General features: G+C 43.3%; 1 protein-coding gene across 1 annotated transcript in view; it reads right to left on the bottom strand.

Moving 5' to 3' along the window:
* Nucleotides 1–26,997, bottom strand: part of PDE8B (phosphodiesterase 8B) — a 370,628-nt gene that overhangs the window by 10,489 nt on the left and 333,142 nt on the right. Inside the window, exons 13-19 of the mRNA XM_033179929.1 lie at nucleotides 16,538–16,580; nucleotides 11,697–11,774; nucleotides 9,049–9,125; nucleotides 7,502–7,666; nucleotides 5,032–5,077; nucleotides 4,522–4,657; nucleotides 3,450–3,648 (exon numbers count right to left, since the gene is read on the bottom strand). Coding sequence (XP_033035820.1) covers nucleotides 3,450–3,648; nucleotides 4,522–4,657; nucleotides 5,032–5,077; nucleotides 7,502–7,666; nucleotides 9,049–9,125; nucleotides 11,697–11,774; nucleotides 16,538–16,580 — 744 coding nt within the window. The remainder of the gene's footprint in view (nucleotides 1–3,449; nucleotides 3,649–4,521; nucleotides 4,658–5,031; nucleotides 5,078–7,501; nucleotides 7,667–9,048; nucleotides 9,126–11,696; nucleotides 11,775–16,537; nucleotides 16,581–26,997) is intronic.

Genomic DNA, 26,997 nt, shown 5'->3' with positions numbered 1-26,997 from the left:
GGAAAATTAAGGCTAAGGGGGTTCTTGCAACTAAGAACAAAACTCAGCTCTGGGCTAGCAGGCAGCAAAGGCAAAAAGGGAAACCCTATTTTGAAAGCTCTCATTATGTAATTAAAGAACACAAACCAGAGCATCCGGGGATACAAGTGTTTTCTGAGCCTGCAGCTTTAGGAGGGAGTTATCAGATGGGCTATGTTATATAAGAGATGCTGTACTAGGAATTTATTATTTATTGAGTGCCTACCAGGTACCAATTATCACTGCATAGTGCCAGAGCTGCAGCACAGCCTGCACAATGAAGTTTGTAATGTAGAGGGAGAGAGATAAATACATTTAAAAACACAAACAGAAGTAACTTGCTGTGAGATGTGCTAAGAAAGCAAGTACAGATGCTTTGGGAGTATAACCATGGGGCCTGGTCTAGTTTAGGGCAGCACTGTCCAATGTATGTTTTGCGATGACAGAAATGTGTTCTATTCGTGCTATCCGATAGAGTAACTCCTAGTCACATGCAGCTACTGGACACTTGAAAGGTAGCCAGTGCAACTGAGGAACTGCATTTTAAATTTTATTTAGTAGCCATGTGAGACTGATGGCTACATATCAGATAACATGAGTCTTGAGGGTGGTCACTTCCAAGGAAGTGATTTTTCTGCTGAGCCTTAAGGAGAGGTAGGAATTGTCCAGGCAACAAGCAACAAGAGGGGAATTCCAGGCAGAAAGAACAGCCTGCATGAAGCTCCTGAAGTCAAATGAAAAAAGGTCTGTTCAGGAAACGTAAGCAACATCATTGTGGCTGAAGGGACAGTGAGTGAGAGGGAAAGTGGTTCCTAGGATACGGGGGGTGGGGTGGGTCATCATTTTTGGTATTCCCAAAATTTGCTCTCCTAGGCCTGCAGGAGGAAGAACTGCTGCTCAGGTGAGGAAGGTGAACCTGTAGCTCAGCCCTGTCCTGCAACGGCACCCTGATAGCCAAGGGGCTGCACATGTTTGTATTGGTTTAGCAGGCTTTCCCGAAAGCTCTGTCTCCACCAGAAGGGAGCCATTTCCACTCCTGACGCTGACCCCATGGAGCTGGTAAGCAACCCTGGGGTGACCCCAATCAACAACTAGGCTTCCTGAGTAGGGACAGCAGAAGTTACTCTTTTCAGCTCTTCTCAGAGATTGATTCTGCAGTGCCCAGGGCAAGCAAGCATGATTTGGCCCATTTCACTGCTAGTCAAGAGAGGGCACGGTCACCTGCAGGCAGGTTCAGCGATCTCCAAGCTCAGGACCCAGGACAGCCCCAACCTGGGCTCCACCTTCACTGACTGTACCTGAGCAGTGAGAACCCACAGGGCCCAAACTCTGGGCCTCCAGCTAGTGCCCCTGTGGTATGTTCAGTCCTGCTTGGAGTCTCAGGCCTGTTTATTTTTTAATTCTTCAATGAAAGAGATTCAAGTAACTGGGGTAGAAAACATAAATAGCACTAGATGAAACATGCCTTTCCTTCCAGCTAACACTGATTTAAACCATGCCCTCAGTGACTTTTACAAAGATATCAATAATGGGTCCTGCAGTTTAGGTGGGCACCAACAAGGCCTTGTCAGACCAGAAATGGCTGGGAGGTAGGGAAGGAAGACAGGCCAGCTCACTAGCAGACGAGAGAAGCAAGGCTCTGTGTCAGGGAGGAGCTATCCGTGGAAGAAAACCCCACCAAACCTGCAACTGGCGAAATTCCAGTCCCGTGGAGGTGCAGTTACCTCTGCATAGCTTTTTCCTTCCTTAACCAGTAGGAGTAGATTTGGATCACACTGAGGAAAGTTGGCCAGAAGGGTTTCATTCTAGATCTGCTTTTCAAATAGTTGCTTATTCAGGATAAATATTCATGTATGCCCAGGTACTAATAAAGGAATGCTTGCTATCCTGGCCTCTCCACTTGCAATAGTTCCCTGGAATTGGGTAACGTGGGGAGAGGATGGGGTCTGTCACCAATTGAAGGGAGTGTTGGCTCTGGGCATGCTAGCTTTACAGCTGGGTTGGGCATGCTTTGTCATAGAATTAAGAATTTTAGCCTGGCCGGGAACAGTGGCTCACACCTGTAATCCCAGCAGTTTGGGAGGCTGAGGCTGGTGGATTATCTGAGGTCAGGAGTTCCAGATGAGCCTGACCAACATGGTGAAACCCCATCTCTACTAAACATACAAAAATTAGCCGGGCGTGGTGGTGCATGCCTGTACTCCCAGCTACTCAGGAAGCTGAGGAAGGAGAACTGCTGGAACCCGGGAGGTGGAGTTTGCAGTGAGCTGAGATCACGCCACTGCACTCCAGCCTGGGCAACAGTGCAAGACTTCATTCCCCCGCCCCCCAAAAAAAGAGGAGCATGAACCTGTAGTAGGAATCCAGGGTGTTTTCACTCCTCAAAGAAAGGTGTTATAGAAACATAGGTTGATATCACTATTAGTTTTTTAAAAGTAGAAGACAAAATTCTTCAAAAGCATCATTCTTGAGCCACATTGTTTTCTTGCTGATGAAACTGAATAAATATCAGGATGCTGCTGGCAAAACTGAGAAGAAAACCTTACCCACACCCCTCTTCCTGTTTTCATGCCATTTCTGCTTCTACCTGTCTCACTATAGCTCCTAAATACCTAGGATATTAATCCCTCATCAACCTGTTCTAAGAAAATGATCTAATGTCAGGCATTTACAGATTGACGTGAATTTCAGTCCCTATATGGCACTTCTCCCAGGGGTATCTAAACTTTAAGTTTTAGTTCTAGTTGTATTAAAAGAATCTATAAGCTTTGGTGTGCAAGTGATGGTAGCTGGGGAGGAGGAGAGATGGGGATTGCTAGCCGGCTTTAAATAGGGCTGCCCTTATGTAAAGGGCAGGGGTTCCTCGGACTGCCCTGCAAGTCAGCAGTGGTACATGACAGTACTGAACTCTAAGACCAGGGGATATGGAACTCGTTCAGAATTATGCAGAAGTCATTAATATACAGATAGGCACATTCGCACCTACACAAAACACAAACACAAATGTATGTAAATCAGTGTAGAATGCGGAATGGCTATTCACATCTGGATTGTAATCTACCAGTGGCCAAATCCTGATACTAAAATTTAACCTATAGATCTAGTAACCATTTGCTGTAATAATTAAGTTATGTCCTGCAACCCAGTAACACAGCTCCTAGCTAACATTTGGAAAATGGGTTCATTATCTGCCATGCATATAAAGGAGTCTCTGTGGTGATACAAATTATTATTTGGAGGAGGGGAGGGCTAGCAGAAAGGTCCATGTCTTTACAACACCAAAGTGACTGGTCAATTTGGTAACAAAAATTTTTTTTAAAAAAGCTGTCAACTTGGTTGCAAAATAGCTGTTTGCTTAATGTATTTACTAAGATTAAGTTCTTGGATCTCCAATCCAGGCAGGTAACAAGGTCATGGTATCAAAATCCTACCTTGACTCTTTCCTTTCCAAGGAAGAAAGCGGTGGCGTGCAAGACGTCGGCAGCGTGGGTGGAGTTGTGGTAGGCATTGGAAGAGTGGTAGTTGGCTTCGATCACTTGGAACCAGGCCCGAAGAGTGGTTTCAGAACAGTTTAAAAATTCACATACTCCAAACCGAGAGAAGACCTTTAAGCCCAGGTAAACCAGTGGCCTGAAAAATAGGAAAACCCACCCGGGCTCATTGTATTCACTGGCCCAGAAACTGTTTTCTTTGATGATAGTGGGGGATGGAAACATTTTTCTTCTGATGATAGCTTCACACACACACAGGGGTTTAAAAGCATCTCCTCTAAAAATTAGGAGGTAGGATCTCTCCTCCTCACCAGCCACCTCTTTGGAACTAGATGCTTCATTGTAGTACATCCAAATTATTTCTGGATGATCTCTAAACTATAGGTCCCTCAGTGGCTCTGACAAGCAAGAAAGGAACCTGGCAGTCCCTCTCCATTTCCACTTCCACTTCCACATTAACCTTGCACTTTATTTCTGCTCCCTAAGGAAGTGACTAAGCCTAAGGGCGAAAGGAACAGCTTGGATGGTCCCAAAGTCCTATCATTTAGAGTCCTGTTACTTATTTACATTACAGGTGAGAATCATTCATATCCTACAGACCAACACCCCTGGGAAGAAACAGCCTTCTCCTAGTATAGAAAAAGAACTTTTAGTTATCTAATCTTTCCTCTGCCTACAGGATGGATCATGAAAAAAAAAAAAAAATCTATAGTGCTCTCAATTCCGTTCTGTAGGGTAGAGCTTCAACAATTTTGAGACTGAGGATTCTTAGAACTCTTGGCTCACTAGCACAAAAGAGGGACCTGTGGATACTCAGGCGGATCCCACATCTTACTAATATTCTCCACAAAGGGGGGTCACTGAAGGGTTACGGTCTCTCTGCTCATTCAACACTACTCTAACATGGCATGAGAGCCAGAACCCATGAGGTCTCTCACGGCAAAAACATATCTCCCTCACAGTTTCCAAATGTGAGAGTTTGAGCGTGGCCATCAATCCTGCTCTGCCTTACCTTTTATGCGTAACGGCTTCCAATTCAAAGATGTTGAAGTCCCAGCTCTCCTCATTATCAAGTAATTGAGAGATACAAGGGGGAACATCGTTGATGGTTATTGGCATTGCAAGGTGACTGTGGCTCTGGTGCACATCTGAGCAAACAGATGGGTTGGGGGAGGCTGGTTAATTGCGGAATCTTGAGCGCCCGGCTGTCTGTCATCATCTTCATGGTTACTACTAGAAAAAAGGTCTTATACCTGATTTTTCTGTTATTGAACTTCGAGAACCTCAAATAGAAAAATAATTCACTTTAACCCTGTTTAAATGTATAGAGATTTGCAATTCTTACTCTGTGCTCAGAGAAGTAATTTTAATTAGGAGACTAGTTTTAAATGTAGACCATATTGATGCTTAAACTCAAATGGGACTAGCTGGAAGTAATACCTCCCAGAACAATAATCACAACAGCGGGGACAGCACAGGCTGGAGACAGGTTACAGTAACAAGTAGATAGATGAAAACTTACTCTTAGTAAACACATACTCATTTCCTGACAGCCTTCTCAAGCCATCCTGGAATAAAGGAAGATCCTGTTAGAAGTATGGTTTATATCCATTATCATTCTCTCTCTCTCTCTTTTTTAATTAGTGAAAGAGATTTGAATCCTGAATAACTCAACCAATCTGGAAGTCTAAGTTGAAGCAAAGCTCAAAATTAAATCAGAACAGTTATAAGACAGATGATACTCTCCCTTCTGTAACTATTAGCCCCAGAAAGTGGAGACCTGGGATAGAGTGGATGTGACTGCGTCAGGATGTGACTGCGACAGTCCTTGCTTCAGATCTTGAAGGGACTGCCTCACCCTCAGAGGGACCGTGTTACTTGTGTTTTCAGACTTACATTTTGAGGAGCTGAAGCCATCAGCCATATTTAGGGGATTACCTTCGAATATAAAGTTTTAAAAAGATTGAGCTATTTTTTGACTAACATCCCAACTAATTTTTCCCCAACTGTATTTTATGTTTTAAAACATGAGCATTGCTGCTTGCCTTTTAAAAAAGAGTTTCTGGGCTTGAGGTCTTTGGAGTGCAGCATTAAGAGAGTGGATGAAATTCAAATGCTTGGCCATGTCCTGGCTCTAGAACTAGTCCCCAAGTGTTCCTGAATCTCAGTTTCCTTCCCTCCACCTTCGATCTCTGAGTACCTAAATTATCTAGATCTTTGCTTAAAAGTCATTAGAAATGCTTATTTGTCATTCCCAGATGATGTGTGCTAAGGTTTAAAGTAGTATTAATTAATTAACAAAGGAATCCCCTGAAGTTACAACTTGGATCTTTAGGCCAAGAGCTGAGTAAACATGGACGTAACAACAGCCACAACTGTCCTGCCTCTAAGGTGTGTATGGCAAGAGATTCTTGGTTTTCCTTGCTGTTCTCTTGTTCCACTTCCCCAAAACCACATAAAATTGAGGTGGAATCATGCACTGGTTCCTCACAGCATCCTCTGGAGAGGAAATCCAGGGTGGTATGGCAGTGATGTAGGAGGAGGGACTTGGACCCGGGGCCAAATTGAGGACTAGGTAAAACAGGTCCAGGGCGGAAGCACCTCCCCATAAACTATGCCCACCAGCATGCCACTGCAGACTAGCGCTGCAATGGAGACACCCAGACATTCCCACCCCTTTCCAGGGCAACAACCCAGAAGTTATCACCCTCCTTCTGGAAATACCTGCCAAAACTGCCCCTTCATTTGCATGTAATTAAAAGTGCATATAAAGATGAGTGCAGCACTGCCTCTGAGCTGCTACCAGGGGCATACTGCCCATGGGGTAGCCCCGCTGTGCAAGGAGCAGTCCCTCTGCCGCTGCTGTACAACTGCTGCTTCAACAGAAGTTGCTGTGTAACACCACTGGCTTGCCCTTGATATATTTCCTCGGTGAAGCCAGGAACCCTCCCGGCTGGGCCCCAGGATGAGGACTTGCCTTTCCTGCATCAGCAGCAGGGGAGGGAGGGAACATGGCTTGCTCCCAGAACTAGACCCTTCCCACCGCAGCTCCGTGGTGGCCACCTGCTTGCAGAGCCCTTGCCGGTGCTGCCTAGAAGCCAAGTTCTGCACTGCATTAGATGGAGTTCACAGGCCAGCCCAGGGGCAAGAAAGAAACGAGGCGGCCCTCAAGTTGCAGGTGGAGAATGGAGGGGAAGGTCAGTCAACATTCAGCATTTGGTGGCAGGGATGGACAGAAACCTTCCAAGTCAAACTCATACATGACCTCTGGACTTTTTTCTAAAGAATTCCAGCTTCTGATGGGGAACTCAAATAAATAATTTGAATGTTTTTCCTTTACTTGCTGATAGATGATTATGAAAGCCAAACAGATCACAGCAAAACACCAGAACAAGAGGAGTCCCTAGAAATCAGCTACTCTTGGTGGTGTAAATTGTGCTTTTTGGAATAGGACAGTGAGAGGTTCCTTCTTCCCTTCCCCTCCCTGAGCCAGAACAGCCCCATTCTGCTTTTACCTTATAAATGGAACTTCTATACAAACTTTTATTTAAATAAAGGATCCTATAGTGAAGATTAAATGCTATAGTCTAACTATAAACCCTTTCATTACATGAGGAGTCTGAGGTCCATGGAAATGAAATCCAGTACTACACCAGATCAAGGGAAAGCAGGAGTAATCAAGAGCCTGCAAAGCCCCATCTTGTACACTGAGCCTTCCACCAGTTGCCCACTGACTCCCTGCAGTCACAGGAATTCTGAAACACTGTCCCCATGGCTGTGGTAGGTTAGCCTCGTGGAAAGACAAATGCAACAGTCACTCAAATACCACTACACATGTAATACATAAATTCCAATGCAGTTGCTTCTGGTTATGCTAACGTTAGTCCACACAGCAGGTACTTCTGCAACCACAGGTAACAGTTTCCACATCAGCTGCACTCGAGAGGCCCCGGATACCTCTCTTGCTTTTCAGGTTTTGCCTCAGCACTTACAGTCATCAGGCCTCCAACAAGATCACTGGTGTGGGGATCTTCATCTTTGGTACCCAGCTGAGGGGAGTACAGTTCTGTGGTCCGTAAAATCTCTAGAACTCTGTCCAAGGCTTCCGCTACTGTGACTGGGCTGTTTTCTTGGGCTGCATTGATTATATTTATAACCTGAGGGAGTGAAGAAAGAATACATCTGAGGACAATAGGTTCTACTTCCCAAAAGTCATATGTATGCCCAGAATCCAAAAGAAATCAGTGGGTAACCATCTCTTATTCAAAATGACCAGTGCTTTCACGGCACTGTCCTTCTTCCTGAAGCACGCTTTTTTCCCCGCGGGCTCCTGGTGAATGTTCTCCTACCTCAGTGACTAGGCTTCCTCAGGCTCCCTTGCAGATTCGCCTCCCGGGCCCTCCTCTACAGGTTGGAGTTGCTCAGAGATCTGTTCTGGGCCTCTCTCTCACTCTCTCACTTCCAGAAATGATACTTTGGTTCCATCACTTTAGACACCTATAATCCACAGCCAGGGACTTTCAATATACCTCCCAGCCCTCAACTTCCTTTGACCTCCAGGCTTGTATGTTCAATTCCCTCCCTGACATACCTACTGGAATCTCTCACAGGTCTAACACTAAACTATGGTCTTGTTCCCCTCTCCCCACAGAAAGCACATAAACACACACACACACAAAATCAAAGACAGAAGCTGTTCACCTTCTGTGGTTTCTACACTGCAATAGAAAGCACTTCTCTACCTCATGTTCACACCAAAAACCTGGGAGGCTGCGCCTGATGTACTTTTCCTCATTCCTCTCCCACCCCTGGCAATATAATTCATCAACCAAGTCCTACTGGTCTACCCCAAAATATTTATTGATCATTTATCTCCACCTCCGCTGCTGTAATTCTAGCTCAGCTACTTCTAGAATAGCCCCCTTAACTGACCTGTTCTCTTGCCACCTCCAATCCACTCTCTGCACAGTAGCTGGGTGTTCTTTTCAACAGATTTCTGGTCACATCGCCCACCCCACACCTGAAACTCTTCAGTGGTTTCCAGTGCACATAAACTAAGATATACACTCCTAACTATGTCCCTGTGGTCCAGAATGAGCTGAGCCCTGTACAACCTACATCTTCCTCCTCTCTCACCTGCTTACCAAGCTCCGGCCACTCTACCTTTCTTTCACCTCCTTAAATGTTCCAATCCCTCTTTGCCCATCGCAATGCTTTTTCCCTTGCTGTTCCTGCTACCTGGAGTCTTCTTCTCTTCCTTCTTCTCCTGAGTAACATTTTATGCTTCAAGTCTTGCTTCAAACATGATTGAGAGTTTCCCTGACCACCCATCTCATCCAACCTACTTAAGGGCCCTACTCTAATTTTCTCTCACAGAATCCAGTTGTTTTCCTTCACTGCCCTGATTGTGACTTTTGTTACGTGTTTATTTGCTTCTTCCACTAGACTGAGCTCCATGATGTCAGTGCGATGTATTTTCAGAGCACCGCCCTGTGTGAAGGCCCCTGACTGCAGAGTGCGGGCAGCAGCCGCCACTCACCTTTGTGATGGGAGCCTCGATGGTCATGGAGTGGATCCTCGCCATGGACGGATAGCGACGATTCTGTAGGCTTGGTGCTAGAGAGAAGGCAAGAAAGCTGTGTCCAGTTCCGGTGGCTCAGTGTGGCTAAGTGCAGCAAAGGAGTCCCTTCATGGACCAGGGCCCACTTCCCACAGGACTACCCTCCCATGTAAAAAGCCATGAATTCACCCATCTCTTCTGCCAAGGCTGATAGCCCAACCTCTACTTGCTTGAGTCTGGAAAGGCGATCTGGCCTGGAACTTTGGAAGCAGGAGGGCTTGGTGAGCCCCAAGTCCAGAAGGGGAATTTCAGAGAAGGTTGATGGGGACCAAAAAGGCCTCATTCCAACAGCCTAATGACCCCCATAGGGCTCACTTTCCCCCAGGTCACCCAAACCCAACTTTTGCAGTTCCATGACTTTCAGTCCTAAGCCGCTGGCCGTGTAACCAGATGACTGTGCAGCCAGCTTGGGAGGGGAGACAGTTCATGTTTAGGGTCAGGGCGGAGGATTGAGTCCATTCTCAGTCCGAATTAGGGCCAGTCACTCCCCTGCCCATGCCTTCAGGCTCTTAACTCCCAGAAACCCATGGAAGTTCTAGTTCAAATCTACAGAAACTTTACTTTTTTTAAAAAAACTTTTATTTTTCTGAATAGGTAATGTTCATACTTGGTTTAAGATGCCAAGGGTACAAGCTTGACTTGAAAAGCACTGTTCTCATCAGATCTTCCTACCACCCTCTCTGAGGCAGGCAGGAGGGGTAGAGTCCCATTTCATGGATAGGATCACTGAACCCAGCCCACATCAGAGCCTGCCTCCTGCTCAGCCACTCTGGGGTCCCCCTGCTGCTGGTGTAGCAGCCATTGCAGACTTGCATGCTCTTCAGCCTCCACTATGCCCACACTGGAGAGACGACAGTCCCCTTCAAGGTCCGCTCCAAAACCAGTGAGTCCAGTTCAAATTCCCTCAACCCCTATCCTCTCAGTCTAAAAGATTCTATCTATCCGCTCAGTCCATCTAAAATCTCTCGATTCATATTCTCTCTATATTATTGGTTTCCATCCCTCACATGCCCTGTGAATTATCACCTTGTCTCTAGCATCTTTGGTCCTTGCTATGTCAGCCACTTTTTTTGTTTGTTTGTTTGAGATGGAGTTTCACTGTTGTTGCCCAGGCTGGAGGCACGATCTAGCTCACCACAACCTCCACCTCCCGGGTTCAACCAAATCCCGTGCCTCAGCCTCCTGAGTAGCTGGAATTACAGACATGCGTCATCAAACCCAGCTAATTTTGTATTTTTAGTAGAGATGGGGTTTCACCATGTTGATAAGGCTGGCCTCGAACTCTCAATCTCAGGTGATCGGCCTGCCTCAGCCTCACAAAGTGCTGGGATTACAGGCATGATCCACTGTACCTGGCCTATGTCAGCCACTTTAATACTCAGTCTTCCCACTGTGTACTGAAGGACTGGAAGGCCCCTCCCTTGTCCTTTCTGTTGACTCTCTTAAGTTACCAGCCTCATCTCTCTTCTATCACAGGCACTAACCATCCCCTCCTCACACCCCAGAACCTGTCCTCCCATTTGCCAAATAAAAACCAAATGAGTGAGTGAAATGTACTAGTCTGTTGTCTGCTCTCTAGCTCTGAAATCCATAGCATCTAACACTGCTGGCCACTTCCTTTCTCAGTCCCCTCTTGTTCTTGGTTCATGTGACACTGCACACACATGGTCACCCCCAGCTCTTCTGTCCCCTTCACTGGCCCTATTTCCACTGCCCACCCCTTGGCTGAGACTGTGCCTTCAGGCTCAGGCTTAGACCCTCTGTCCTTTCACTACATGCACATGAACACACACCCCTTAGAGATGTTCTTCTGCCCCTGGCTTCACCTGTCACCACTAGGACTGCCGAGTCCACATCTATAGCCCCGAGTACCAGGGTTGCAGGTTAGCTTCCTAGCCATCTCCATCAAAATAAGATTCATCATCTTCTCTTTAACCCCCAACCTAGCAAAACCTGGAGACGTTCCCATTTCTGTAAATATGACTTAAAATTTCCCAGACACCAAGCAATGAAATGTCAGAATCGTCTTTGACTTTTCCATCTCCCTGCAAATCCAATAGTTTACTTAGGCCTGGCTGATGGAACTCAAAAAATGTTTTGCTAAATCCTGCTTTGCAGGACAGAAACATTTTTGCTAAATTCTGCCTCACAATTTCTCTGTGACATTTTATTAAGAATTGAGTGCATATAGCTGGTACACTGAAAACTAGGTTTGTGTCGGCAGTTGGGAAGCCAGGACTGGCTACCTCTCTGCCTCTAGCACCCAAGAGTGACCGTGTTCAGCTACTAAAACTCTGAGTTGCCTGGGTGGTTATGGCTCAACATGCTTCAAGCCATCAAGGAACAAGCATGGAGTCCCTCCAAAGAGAGGGCCAAGACTACAGCATAAGATTTTTTAAAATAATTAAAATAATTAAAAACCCTAAAACCTTTCAGCTTATTGAAAAAGAAGTCGGTGTTGTTGAACTCTTACTCTTTGAAGTTTATACACTGATGCATTTTTTAACATATTCTTCCATCATTTTCTACATTTTAAAAAGGTCAGAGGAATCTGAAAAATGTCTTACCATCACTGCCTCGAGATGATATCGATTTCACGTCAATGGACTCTTTCCTCCTGTTCTTATATCTGAATGAATGAGGCTCTAAGGATTTCAGATTAGAAAGGGAAGGTGATTAGTTTTCTGTGTATTCACAGAAGAGATTCAAACATGTTTTTTCTTTATTCTCTAAAGAAAACAAGGTTACTTTTTAAGCACTATAAAATAATTTTAAGAAATCAACCACTTTCTTTTCAAATCATGAAAGACACAAAAATTATAGTCATTAGTTAAATGATGGTTTTTTTAAATGGTGCCATGTTACATCATAGTAATATAGCTTAGTATCAAGGGTTATTTAGTTCCATGAATGTAATTTTGAAAATAAACATTAGGCTGGGTGCGGTGGCTCACGCCTATAATCCCAGCACTTTGGGAGGCCAAGGCGGGCGGGCAGATCACCTGAGGTCAGGAGTTCGAGACCAGCCTGACCAACATGGAGAAGCTCTGTCTCTACTAAAAAAAAAAAAAAATACATAAAATTAGGCTGGGCACAGTGGCTCATGCCTATAATCCCAGCACTTGGGGAGGCTGAGGTGGGCAGATCACAAGGTCAGGAGTTCAGGAGACCAGCCTGACCAACATGGTGAAACCCCACCTCTACTAAAAATACAAAAATTAGCCAGGCATGGTTGAGCGTGCCTGTAATCCCAGCTACTCAGGAGACTGAGGCAGGAGACTCGCTTGAACCCAGGAGGCGGAGGGGTTGCATGCAATGAGCCAAGATCATGCCACTGCACTCCAGCCTGGGCGACAGAGCAAGACTGTCTCAAAAAAACAAACAAAAATTAGCCAGGCGTGGTGGTACATGCCTGTAATCCCAGTTACTCGGGAGGCTGAGGCAGGAGAAACGCTTGAACCTGGGAGGCAGAGGTTGCAGTGAGCCGAGATTGTGCCACTGCATTCCAGCCTGGGCAACAAGAGTGAAACTCTGTCTCAAAAAAAAAAAAAAAAAACAATTTAAGAAAATAAACATTAAAACTTGAGGGACATTCTCGGGGGAACTATTGAACTAGTAAAGGTGGAACTATTATAATCTAAACACCATAGCTATAGCGCCTTATCTTAAATAATCTAACTTAAAATATTTATTATACTATCTCCTTTCCTAATTTTTATCTTCCAAATTCCACCTTAGTAATTTTCCTATCATTGCATATAAGTTTCAATATATATTTTTAAAATTATAAATAATAGTACTTTAAATCTTTACTTGAAAGACAATATATTCAGCTGGATAGGGAAGGCTGTTCAATGGGGATATTTGAGGAAATATAATACTAATGAAACCTATAGAGATTTAAATTAAGAAATTAATTCAGACCAATTTGGGCACCTCTGAAAAGTCAGACCTCTAGATGGTCTTCTAGATTCTCTTTAAGGATGGATTTCATCAAATGATGCATACTGCTGATCACAGGAAAGGAAGAAAACAGTTTCAGATTCCCCCAAAATTGCAACAACTCAACTCTCACCCTTGTCCCTATCTTCCAGGGTGGTGGGGGCAGGCAACCATTTAAATAATTTTGGCCTAAGTCTTTGCAGACCTGAATTTAACACCGAAAATGCACGGTCATGTTAATGTAAAAACTAACAAAAAGCATATGCCACCAGTGAGCGCCGAGATATAAAAAATGACAAGGCAGCAGTGTTGGCTTCAGAAACACACATTTTCAGCGCATTTGCTTCTTGTGAGAGTAACTCATAAGCGAGTAGAGAAATTTAACCATAACACAGGATTACTCCTCGCTAGGCTAAGAGAGGAGGCAGACATGCAAATTTCAGCAGGAAGAATGCACTTCTCAGATGCCAATAAAAGGATCCTATTCCAAGAAGAAAAAAAAGATGCAATAATTCTTCTTTAAGAATTGCCTAGTGACACAAGGTGCAAGAAGCCTAGTAGTTAAGGAAACCAGCTCCAGAGCCAAATCGCCAAGATTCAGATTTCTACTGTGCCACTCAGTAGCTGTGTAATCTTGGGAATGTTACTTCTCTGGGTCTCATTATCCACGTCTATAAAGTGGAGGTAATGATAGCATCTCATTTATAGGCTATTTTGAGAAATAAGTGAGTTAATATATGCCTAGCATTTAGAACAGTGTCTGCCACATAGTGAGCATGTAGTACATGGGGGCTATTAATTACATCTGTTCATTTGCATATATGTCTTTAGACACGTGATCATGTTACATTGTTCCACTACTTACTGTGTTCACTTGATAATGTCTTAGACACTCTTCTAGATCACCTTGTTAACCATTTATTTTGGTGTCCTAAAAACCTGATTCAACTAAAAACATTGTTAAATCAAAAATTAAAACTGAATTATTTTTATACAACATGAAGTGAAGGTGGAACTATTATAAAGTTAATCTGAACACCATAGCTATAGCGCCTTACCTTAAATAATCTAACTTAAAATACTTATTATACTATCTCTTTTCCTAATTTTTATCTTCCAAATTCTACCTTAGTGATTTACCTATCCTTGCATATAAGTTTCAATATATATATTTTTACAATTATCTATAAATAATAGTACTTTAAATGATATTGTTGGGATCATGGCATTTCTGAAACCCTGAGAAACTAATACTGCTCACTTGTGAGACACTTGGTTTAGCCTATTCAGGGACTTCATAATCATGTACAGTCCTAGCATTTATTTGTTTACCAAGTAATAAATTAAATCTAACTTAAAGATTTAAGATGAAATTCAAGATTCAAGAACCAAAAATTCCTCAAAATGTAGTTTCTAAACAAAACTAAAAGTAGAGAGGTTAGTTTCAAGGCTATGGTCCAGGCTGACTGGTTGAATTCTAAGTTGTTCATTAGAAATTATTCAAAGATGGATGATGTTTATTCTTTCTGATTTTATCTCAGTTAATATTAAGAGAGTCTATAGCAATAGAAGTGATTAAAAGTTTGGAGAAATTATCCTTCAATAAAGGTTAAAGTAAGACCGCATAATTAAATAATTCATTGGTCATTCTTCCAACAGATACTTATATGAATTAGAAACTTAAGCCAGAGGCCGGGCGCGGTGGCTCAAGCCTGTAATCCCAGCACTTTGGGAGGCTGAGGCGGGCGGATCACGAGGTCAGGAGATCGAGACCGTCCTGGCTAACACACTGAAACCCCGTCTCTACTAAAAAAAATACAAAAAAACTAGCCGGGCAAGGTGGCGGGCGCCTGTAGTCCCAGCTACTCGGGAGGCTGAGGCAGGAGAATGGCGTGAACCCGGGAGGCGGAGTTTGCAGTGAGCTGAGATCTGGCCATTGCACTCCAGCCTGGGTGACAGAGTGAGACTCTGTCTCAAAAAAAAAAAAAAAAAAGAAAGAAACTTAAGCCAGAGAAAGGATAAAGGACATTTAAATAGCTGTACTCTGTGGCAAAAAGGAATACTGTGCCACCAATTAAAAAAAAAAAAAAAAAAACAGCTCCACTTACTGAGTGCCTACTTTGTGCCAGGCATTGTGCTATGTACTTTAAATAATTATCTCATCCAATAATTACAACAATTCTCAAAACTACATAGGGCTATCCCCATTTTACTGATAAGAAATTTAAGCATGAAGAGATTTTGTAGGTAGCCCAAGATCAAAGAGAGAATAAATGGTGGAAACTGTACTTCCAAGATGGAATGGTTTCAATTTACCAATGTTTGCTGAGTACCTGCAGAGGGTCTATTATGTACAAGGCAATGCTGGGCACTGCAAAGGACATGAAAATGCTTAGAACAGTTTCTGGCACCCAGAAGCTCCCAAGTTAGTTAAAATAATACCCCTGCTCAAGTGTTACAAGAAATTAACTAAAATGTATGTGAGTGAGGGAGAGAGAGAAAATGCACCGGTGTGTCAAGTGTCATTATGTTATTCCAGACTGGTCATGTCTAGAAAGGTTTCAGAAAGGGGGAAGGAAGGTACCAGTTAAATGCCAGTTACTGCTAAGCATTATACATTTCCTTCTTTAATCCTCATTAACAATGAGATGGGCTTTTGTTAATTCATTTTACAATGACAAAAATTGAAACTTAGAAAGAACACATGAAATCTTTCTAAGTATGCGAGATGTGATCCACCTCATCAAGAAGAGAGACTAAACACTTAGCCTAGGGTCTGGCGTTACGCATTAGTGGCTAGGAAAGCCACCAACAGGGCAAAGAATGTTGCAATTCTTGCAGGAACAAAAATCTTAAATTCTTGGTAGCAGACTGATTTTTTTTTTCCTCTAACAATCAGAGAATTCCAGACCTTTCCGCTTGTAGAAGCCATCGGGTCCAGCTCCTCTTTTTAAGGAGGAAGCCAAGAACCAAAGCAGAGTCTTGCCCAGCATACGAAATGAGAGAGTAGGAAACTGAATAGGAACTTGGAGTTTCTGCCTCCCAGGCCAGGACCTAGTGACATTTTCCAACTATACAGTCACCAATTACTGCAAAGAAAAGGGAGACTGGACATGGTTGAGCAACTACCATATTGTCACCTGTGTCTCATTCAACCAGTGTCTCCCCTAGACTTTTGGCCCACTCTCTTGGGTTTATGTGTCCTACATGGTATCTAGCCAAGAAAAGAAAAACAAGATGGGGAGGGCATTCAGTAGATAAGGTTGCCATAAAGGAAGATTCAAGGAAATTTTAAGGGATTTCTGCTTTTCTTCTGGCTTGCCAATCTTGTGATATGAGCATGTGGATTTTGGCACTCCACATTCTGGGGTGGCAGATGTCAACTTAGACTTCTTCAGAGAAATGTATACATTTGAACCCACAACTGCTTCCTAAGTATGTTAGAGTTCAATTGAAGTATTCTCACCTGTCTGAGAATTGTCTCCTGAATCACGATGAATCTTGTGAATCTAAAGTCGTTCAAAAGTTTGGTAAAACAAGAGAAAGATTTTAAATATGCCATTTGCTATATTTCTCATCAAACAATTTAGTTAAAAAGCTCTGAAGACTTGAAGAAAGCAGGAAGCTGCACATATAATATGAACAGATGAAAGACATACACCAAGTGGTACTACTCCAAAGGCTCTGTTACTTTCAGACACTTATAGAACGGTTGAGCCTGAGAGCAGGAAGGTACCCAAGGCATATACTCTCTAGACAGGACATCTACTTTTCCAGTCAGCTACTGTCTCATTTTGACAGCCTACAGAAATGCAGAAAGATAAAAGATATAATTAAATTTTGGTTTTTTATAAGGCTAACATATAACCTGTTTGTGTCAGATATGTTATAAAATTTTCCTGTGCTCCAGAAGTAATCTGAATTTAAGCCTAGGAGTTAAAAACATTTCCCGCAAAGCTCTTCAAATGCTCAATTATAGACAGTCAATTTATAAAATGTTTTCTCAGGATGAGACCTGAACTTTAGATGCAGTTTGGCACCTAGTTCTTTCTCATTACCAATTTTTTTTGTTGTTAATGATTTTGTACTAATGCTCAATAAATATCTGTCAAATGACAAAATGAAGTCATTAACACTAGAAATAATAAGTGTGCTTCCTTTGGGATCCTGCATTTCTTGTTTTATAACTGACCCCAACACTGTTAGTGGGGCATATTTAGTTCTATCAAACTTATAATCATGCTGCTTCACTGCTAAATCCACCTACTTTCAAGTGCTCAGACCATTACATCTTTGTAGCCACTCAATGAATGGGGTAGGTTAACTTGAAAAATAAGATAGATGAGCATGTAGGACGTCTGCAGAGGCAGATTAATATGGCTTAGCAACATCAACTGTAATAGCCAGAAATCCTGTCTGCGGAGGCCAAAGCAACTCCATGTTGGATGCTAATCCGCCATGTTGACTTCTGATTAACCCCAGTTCCGGGATGGCCTCCAAGATTACTATTTTATCTACTGTTCCTTGTGTACGAAGAGCATGTACTTACCGTAAATCCTGCCCTTACATCAGAACAACCTTGACCATAAATCCTGCCCTTAGGCAGATTCACATAGCATTTCTTGGCTTTCCCTACAAGTGTCCTACACACTCCTTTCCTCTAGTATATAAGTGCTGGGTCTGTGGGTAATGGAACAGGGATCCATTATCTTGTCTTGCCACCACCCAATGCACAGACGTGGCTTCTGTTCATAAGTTCCTATTAGATGTTTCTTTCCGACGAATGGGATTCATTAGCCTCTTTCTTTGGCCTCTCAGCTTCCTCGGACTTTGGGGTAGGTGTGCACAGGCCTGCCCACCCTGACATGTGTGGTAAGCCAGGCCAGGAGCTGAGAGACCAAGAAATGGAGGAAATCTTGTGGTGGGCATCCACTTTTATGTGGAATGCTGTGGCTCACATTTCAGATGATTGTGGACTACCCTGTGAGTGTGGGGATGACCCCAAATGCCAGTGGGTTTAACTGAGCGCCATCCATCACACTGTGGTCTGGAAGGGTGGCGGGCAGCCAATGCGGTAAGATGACTGCCTCTCAGCAGGAGCCAGCCGGCAGCAGACGCAAAAGTAAAACAGCCGGCCAGGCGCAATAGCTCACTCCTGTAATCCCAGCACTTTGGGAGGCTGAGGCTGGTGGATCACTTCAGGTCAGGAGTTTGAGACCAGCCTAGCCAACATGGTGAAACCCCCCTCTCTACTAAAAATACAGTATTAGCTGAGTGTGGTGGCGGGCACCTGTAGTCCCAGCTACTCAGGAGGCTGAGGCAGAAGAATCACTTGAACCTGGGAGGCAGAGGTTGCAGTGAGCAGAGATCGTGCCATCGCACTCCAGCCTGGGCAACAGAGCGAGACTCCGTGTCAAAAAAAAAAAAAAAAAAAAAAAAAAAAAGTAAAACAGCTTCAGTAGGAATTACAATTAGGAAAAAGTCTTTTTTTAAAGGGCCCTACAGTCAAAAGTAAACTTAGTTAAAACTGAAATTTGGGCTGCATATGTATACATATGTATTAAGGCCTGCGCACTCTGTAAAACTTCTGAGTCCACCGAATTCTGTTTCTCCATTTACTTCTGTCTGTTCCTCCTTCCTCTTACCACACGAGGGATCTAAAAAAAGGAATTTCCAACAGCCTGGGATCCCTTGGGGAAAACAGATGGCATCAAAGACGCCTCTTTTGGGGAAGAATCTCTTTTTCCTCATGAAACCCAAGAGTAGTAAGCAGACAGATTCTACTCAGGTCTAAAACTGCACTCTTTTGCATTGTGTTATCTGATCTCTGGTTAGTGTGTGGGGAGGTGGGGGGTGGGGCACAGAGATTACTTTGTACTGTGAGAGTTGTTCACCTTGTCTGTAATGGCTAGCAGTCACGGGCAACAGCTATATCGTTAGAGGTGGCTGACAGCAGTTGTTTACAGCAAGTGGTTATTACTCCAAGGGCTACTCATTTCTTGGCATGTTTGGATTAAAAAAGTGTGGTTTAGGCCCCAAAACTTCCATGCTTTCTTGGCCCTGTTCCTTAAAGCCAGTAATATAAGAATATACTGGCACCCTGAAGTCAGTAATATAAGAAACAAGCTAAGTTGAAGAGAAGACACTTTTCCTGGCAATCTTGTTTTCAGATAATGCTATTTAGGTCTAAGTTCTGTGCCTTTGAGATGTAAATCTTCTCTACCTTGTTTCATCTGAGTCATGTCTTTGGGTGGGTTGTATAAAGGTGGGAGAGAGCTATTTGAGAACTGGCAAATGAAGAATCTTGTAAATCTATAAGATCTGCTTCTGTTTGTGTGTATGTCTATATATATTTAGTGTGTTGTGTATGTGATAGATCATTACCAAAATATATGACAGAGCTCTAATTTGGCTTAAAGAAAAAGTAAGTTCTGGCTGAGCACAGTGGCTCACGCCTGTAATCCCAGCACTTTGGGAGGCCGAGGCAGGTGGATCACCTGAGGTCAGGAGTTTGAGACCAGCCTAACCAATATGCTGAAACCCCGTCTCAACTAAAAATACAAAAATTAGCCAGGCAGGGTGGTGTGCGCCTGTAGTCCCAGCTACTCAGGAGGCTGAGCAGGAGAATTGCTTGAACCCAGGAGGCGGAGGTTACAGTGAGCCGAGATCGGGCCACTACACTCCAGCCTGGGTAACAGAGCGAGACTCTGTCTCAAAAAAAAAAGTTCTTATCAGAAATATAGAAACTGACTCACATACCTTTTAGTTCAGCTAACTTTAGTAATCTTTCAAATAAAACTAGTTTCAAAGTTCTTTTCAGTAATTTGAAATCTTAAAGACTGTTATGTTAAATTAAGTAATCCTAGGTTTTTACATGGAAATTAGGGTTACTAAGAGTTAAAGCAGTAGTTAATATATGTAATTAAAACTACTAGATATAAGAGAAACAATTCTATATCAAAGTGAATAAATAAAGATGTGTTTTGGTAAAGAAGTTTATCAAAAACATGAAGATGAAGTTTTTGCGTAAAGGAAGAGTAACTACATAGTTTAGAGGCTATTTAAAGGTTGTTTTAAAATGAATGAAAAATGATACAGATAAAACTAGATGGATAGAAAGGGAAAGGATAAAAGGATAGAGAATGAGGAACTTCTGATTGATTCCTGGGCAGCCGCGTGATCACCTATGGCATGGAGCTGTAGCTGTGCTGTGCTCAGTTACTAAAAGGTAAGAGTGGAAGGTACCAGTGGAACTCAGAGCCAACTCCTAAGGAGCTGGTATAATTGGATACATAAATAAATGCAAACCAATAAGGAAAAGTGAAATATTCAGTCCCTTGGTTATTTTCTATAAAAGCTAAAATAAGAGTGCCAGATTGGGCCTTGGGGCTGGACCAAGCTCAAATGTGGGTCCGTCTGAGCTCAGATCACTAGCCTCAAAGCTATCTACAAGGGGAAAATAATGACAGGGCAACAGAAAGTACCTCTGAGACCTGTGGTTGCCAAGAAGGTAGTCAATGTGGGGGAAGGGCAAAACCAAGTAACTGCTGAAACCAGAGGGTACTGTGTGAAGGAACTGTTCCCTTTTGTAGATAGGTATCATTAGCTCCCTGGGTAAACCTTTTGTTGAATTGTGAGAGTAACTAATTTGGAGCAGTGTCTTTGGTTTTAAATGCTGCAGAGTGGAAAAATGTGTTTGGGTTGATGCAGGATCCCCAGCTCACTACTGAACAATCACAGATGGTTATATGTGATCCAGACACATGGGAGATTATTCCTGAGGGAACAGCCAGCCTGGTGGACTGGATAAAAGCCTCTGTAAGATCTGTTTACCCTGAGAAGGGGGTCAGCCCCAATGCTACGTGGAGTACCCCAGATGAAGCAGCTGATATGCTTTGTCTACAAGCCATGTGGGACTGGCTTTATGACAGGGATATTCACCCCATCAATGTGCCCACTACCCAGGTCATGGTAAATGCTGTGGTTAAGCGTGTGTGTCTGGTGATGGGGTGGGGGGTGGAAGGGACTTTTGCATGCACACTTCATTACTGATGCAAAATTAAAAGGTCAGGAAGCGGCCGGGCGCGGTGGCTCAAGCCTGTAATCCCAGCACTTTGGGAGGCCGAGACAGGCGGATCACGAGGTCAGGAGATCGAGACCATCCTGGCTAACACGGTGAAACCCCGTCTCTACTAAAAATACAAAAACTAGCCGGGCGAGGTGGCGGGCGCCTGTAGTCGGGAGTCAGCTACTCGGGAGGCTGAGGCAGGAGAATGGCGTAAACCCGGGAGGCGGAGCTTGCAGTGAGCTGAGATCTGGCCACTGCACTCCAGTCCGGGCGACAGAGCGAGACTCCGCCTCAAAAAAAAAAAAAAGTTCAGGAAGCCTCAAATTTGCTGTGTCAACTTCCCCTCATGGTTCTTACAGATGCTAATAAAAACATTAGACTAATTACAAGAGCGTGGGGAATGGCAAAAAGGAGAGTCAAAGGACTTATCCTAGGGAGGTGAAAATTTTAAAAGTTACTAAAAAAAAGGTAAATTTTAAAAAATTGATAGGGGTGAAACTAAGAGAAGAAAAGAAAGGGAGTCATGGAATTTGTCCCAGCAGGGTGGAAATCTTGGTTATTAAGAAATTGAATTGGCTGGGCATGGTGGCTCACACCTATAATCCCAGCACTTTGGGAGGCTGAGGCAGGTGGATCACAAGGTCAGGAGATTGAGACCATCCTGGCTAACACGGTGAAACCCCGTCTCTACTAAAAATACAAAAATTAGCCGGGTGTGGTGGCGGGTGCCTGTAGTCCCAGTCACTTGGGAGGCTGAGGCAGGAGAATGGCATCAACCCAGGAGGCGGAGCTTGCAGTGAGCCTAGATCGTGCCACTGCTCTCTAGCCTGGGCAACAGGGTGAGACTCCGTCTCTTTTAAAAAAAAAAAAAAAGAAAATTGAATTAATTGAAATTGATAGGTTCAAACAAACTTCTTAATATAACACTACCAAAAGCTGGATGGACCATAATAAGCCCATGCTTTTCTCCCAACATTACAGGGACCCAAACCAATTTTCTGTATTTACCCTAGATTGGACAATACTTTTTTGAAAAATCAAAAGGTAAAGATTAAAATGAGAAAAGTGATCAACAATTGCCTGGGGCAATGTTGAGGTAATTAATCAAGACACACTGACCAAAGTGCCCAGGTCCCTTGGCTCAATCCCCTGCTGCAAACCCAAAGCCTTTTTGACAAGATGGTAAAATGGTCTAGGGGTGAAAAAGAGAAGTTCCTGGAACCAGAACATAAAAATATAAGGGTTGATAGAATTATGAAAGTTGAAATGTTTAAATAGGCTTTATGTAAAGTGGTTATAATCTCCTTTCCCTAAATGTTTTATGAAAATGGATATGACATCTGACTGCTGAAACATTTCACCTACCTAGTACTACAGAAGAGAAGGCATGCAAATCTGCCCTTTGAGCAATATTAATTGGACATGCTAAATGGGAATAAGACTGCGTGAGCCCACAGAATGTAGCATGCCAGAGTGCTTGTAGGGATAAATTCTTCACTCGACAGCCCTTAGTGAATCATTTACTAGGGCGTATGGGGGTAATCCCAGAGAAACACTCTGATGGGGATTGCAGTGCCCGAAAAGAGTCCCATGATAAAATGGAAATGGTTTACATAGGATCTTGCTACCTGGAGAGTACAAGGAGGAGATACTCATGAGCAGAGAGCCTCTTTTTTCCCTAGGACTGACTCTGAAACTGTGTGAGGAGCTGCTGGATTCTACAGTGCCCGACAAACAGCACCCTCGTCTGACTGACAAAGAGCTGCTTGGTTTGTGGGTGACTGTTCCATGATGAACAGGCAACGTCCTGTTTGGAAGACTGCTACTCTGATTGTAAAGGATACTTTTGTGAGCAAAATTTACTTCTTCCCTCTACCTGAGTTCTCCAGAATTTGGAAACTTCATGAGTATTATTTTATGGCAATGTAGTTATTTGCATAAATTTAGTAAGAATCTGTTTTGTTTTGTAAGAGGACACAATTGGAAACACTGCTTATTTCACCAAGGCTTTGACTAGAATCACGTATTTTCAGATATAACCAGACTGCTTTGAGGAATTGACACTGACTTTACAGAGCCGATAAAAAGTCCTTTGGAAAGACTAACTTGGTATGTTATCTAAATGGTTCCCTTACAAGGTTCCTGGCCTGTGGTAAGTAAATAATACCGCTTTCTGACAGGCCCAGGAACCAAGATATTTTGGGAACTAAAGAAGAGAGGAATTTGTACAGGTATAATACCTATGTATAGGTATTACAAGCATAGTCTAACGGGGAATCCTTAGTCTCAAGGCTTTTAAAATGTCAAATCCAAAATTCCTTATAAAGTTCCAGCAAAGCCAACTGAAAAGCAGCCTATATGACCAATAACTATTCTTGCTACACTTCAGGCAAATAATTAGGCCAAGTACAGTGAGACTAACATTTATTTTGCAAATAAAGCAAATAAATTGGTCCTACAATTTTTTTATTTTTTATTTTTCATTATTCCTGAAATACTAAGGTACTATAATTTATCCTTGGTAGAAATAGGGAAACTGGAGAGAGAAAAACTTAGATTCTAGTCCAACCACTATTTTTCTTTTCTTTTTCTTCCTTTTTTTTTTTTTTTTTTTTTTTTGAGACAGTCTCATACTGTTGTCCAGGCTGGAGTGCAGTGGTGCAAACTTGGCTCACTGCAGCTTCTGCCTCCCAGGTCCAAACTATTTTTGGGTCTCAGCCACCCAAGTAGCTGGGATTACAGGCATGCGCCACCACACCCAGCTAATTTTTGTAGTTTTAGTAGAGACAGGGTTTTCCCATGTTGGTCAAGCTGGTCTCCAACTCCTGAGCTGAAGCTATCTGCCCTCCTTAGCCTCCCAAAGTGCTGGGATTACAGGCACCACCGTACCTGGTCCTGAAATACTGTTCTTGAGTTTTTATTATTTGCCTACAATTTGGGCTAAACCTGAATTATTTCCTGGCTACAACAAGTCTCTAAAGAAGAACCAAGTTTTAATTTTCTTCATGATGCTTTTAGTTGGCTAACAGGCTTTTTTGTTGTTGTTGTTCTGGCACACAAATTCTCTTTCAATTGTCATTACATTTCTACTATTCAAATTATTAATGTTAAGTATCTCTCATTGTCTTACTACTTCTGAGAAAACTGAAGTCATGGTATTTCTAAGACTAGAGATGATCCAACAGACTGTGAACCTCCCTCACTTGGTATTCCACTGGGCCTGACCTGTTTTCCATTGCCAATGTACTGCTACTCAATCTACAGCCACCCTCCCTGCAGGCTAAGAGACCATCACGGAAGAGGAAGAGTGCATGAGATTGTAAGAGCTGGCTTTGGGAGGCTGGAGTGTGGAAGCCAAAGCAACTCCATCTTGGATGCTATTCTGCCATGTTGTCTTCTGATCAACCCCAGTTCTCAGAAGGCCTCCAAGATTCCCAAATTATCTATTGTTCCTTGGGTAAAAGCACATACATACTGTAAACACGACCATTAGGTCGTGACCATTAGGTCAAACAACCGTGATGTTATCATACTTCAACTGTCCTACACATCCCTCTGAACCACCCTTTCTGCATGGCATATAAGCCCTGGGTCTGGGGGTAATGGTGCAGGGATTCACCATCTTGTCTCACTGCTGCCAGAGACACAGACAGGGCTTCTGTTCTTAAGTTTGTATTAATGTTCCTTTCTAAGAAACTAGAGTTGTCAGTCTCTTTCTTTGGCCTCTCAGCTTCCTCAGACTTTGCGGGGTAGGTCTGCATAGGCCTGCCCACTGCAGAACACCATCTATAACAGATACAGGTAAAACGTTTCAGCTTGACTGAACCACTGAAAAATCATCATGTAAAACTGAAGTGTGAAAATAGGATTTTCTACCAACTCGTCTGCTCAGTCCATTCCACATAATTACAGAAACAATTACATGACCAACCTGTGTGATATCTTGGTCGAAATGTGACTAAGGGCTGTGACTCATTTATCCCATAATTATGGGACATTTTTATTTCTTCTGTGAAGAACTGTTTCATGCTTTCCTTCAGGGATAAAGACCATTTGCTATACAGCCACTTACTGAGCTTGGTGTGAATTTTTTATATGATACCAAACGAATAAAACTTTTGCCTTGCAAATTGTTCTTTCAAATAGCTTTAACACAAAAACAAGTGATTTTTAAGTGCTTAGCTTTTCTTTCTGAATCAAGATGCATCTCTCCTTTAGAAGCTGTGTCCCATGGCTCCCTATGTTATTTAAAAACAAAACAAAAACAAACAAAACACAACAAAAAACCCTTTCTCACGTATCGTCTGCCCCTTGGGCCAGCTGATTGGCTCGTGGAGCTCTTGCGATGTCAACATGGGTTTTGTGTTCTGTCTAGAGTGGAGCCAGCTAAAGCACAAGGCCAGTAGGTGCACATGTACATCCTGCTTTCGGGATGGAAATGTACCCCAGCCACTAGGTACAGGAAGAAGCAGGGATGACAGGTACCAATTCCATCTGCTGAGATGGCTCTGGTCCGTTCTTCTCCACATATAATGTGGCATTTGGCACTTTGAGCTGAACACCACCCCCCTCCCCACACACACACACACAAACTAGCTCACCTGCCTCTGCTGGGCTCTCTGCATGCCTATGGCTAGCAACCCAGCATGGAGATAACTCCTTGCTCTATAAGCAGAGACTCTTCCTGGCTGCGGCAGCATCTGCCGTCAGGAACCCTATTTTGGGACCAACTTAATGATGCTCTGTGCCGAGAGCAGGGCCAGCAGACCTTTCCCTGTCACATCCCAGCAGTGTTGGGTTTTCACTGAAGCTGACTCCGATTATCCACGTACCTCTTCCAGATACCCCACTGTACAACTAATGATTCACTTGGATGACAAAATTCTCCTAGAACCAGAATTTTCCTGTGGACCCTACACTTACCAGTCATTTAAACTCAGTAGGAATTATTCTAAAATTATTTCCTTCTTAATACTCAGTTGAGTTCATTGGGAGAATAGATATGGAATGAGTGGGTCTGTGGTTTGGCATTCTCTCTGGTAGGCAGCCAGGGGGATGAACTTTGCTCCACAACCATCTCTTATGTGTTTCCCACATGCTGGCAGCATGACATCTGCAGTCTAATCATGATGGCACTCTTGCACAAGGGGAGGTATCCTCATTGCTTGGAACAGGCAGGGAAGCTGAGGTTTAAGAGGTTAAGAAACTCGCCCAAGCCACAAAGGTAGTACACAGAGCCAATTTCAAACGCGTCCCTCTGGCTCTAAAACCATTTGCTCTGCCACACTGCTGTTTACAGTGAAGCCCCAGAAGGGAAATGCTAGGTCCAGGCTTGTTAAACTGGGGTCAAGGAAACACCCCTGCATTAGTGCGGGACATCTCTCTGAAACAGTTTTCCTTGAAATTTCAGGGGGGATGTGAGTATCTCTTATCAAAGGTTTTGTCATGTAGAAGCTAACTCAAAGAGAAGGGATGGGGATTCAGTGGCATCAATGTCCCGTGCCAGTCAGTCTCTCTGTAGTGTGGTGCATGTTTCTCCTCTTGTAAAAGCTTCAAATGTAGAATATTCTCATGTGCAGCAGTGACTGGGAAGTTTGATTTTGTGTGTTACTAGGGAAACTGAAGGCTTTGGTGCTCAGTTTGTGCAATGTGAATACTGCTGTCCTTGGCCTGTGAAACTCTTTGCCAGAGCTCAAAGCTGGGATTCCTCAGCAAGTCCTTGGAGGCTTACTGCTTGTTTCAGGGAGAAAAATAATTTCAAATCTTCAATTACTTAAAAATATTGTAAGTTGTCACAAATTTTGCTGTCCTTGTGCTAAATGCTTTGTTTACAAACATCTGATTTTGCTTGGTTCTAA

This window comes from Trachypithecus francoisi, unplaced genomic scaffold, assembly GCF_009764315.1.
Source record: "Trachypithecus francoisi isolate TF-2019V2 unplaced genomic scaffold, Tfra_2.0 Lachesis_group2, whole genome shotgun sequence".
In the NCBI taxonomy this organism is placed as follows: domain Eukaryota; kingdom Metazoa; phylum Chordata; class Mammalia; order Primates; family Cercopithecidae; genus Trachypithecus; species Trachypithecus francoisi.
Note: the sequence above shows the minus strand (reverse complement) of the source record. Positions and strands in the feature narration are given on the sequence as shown.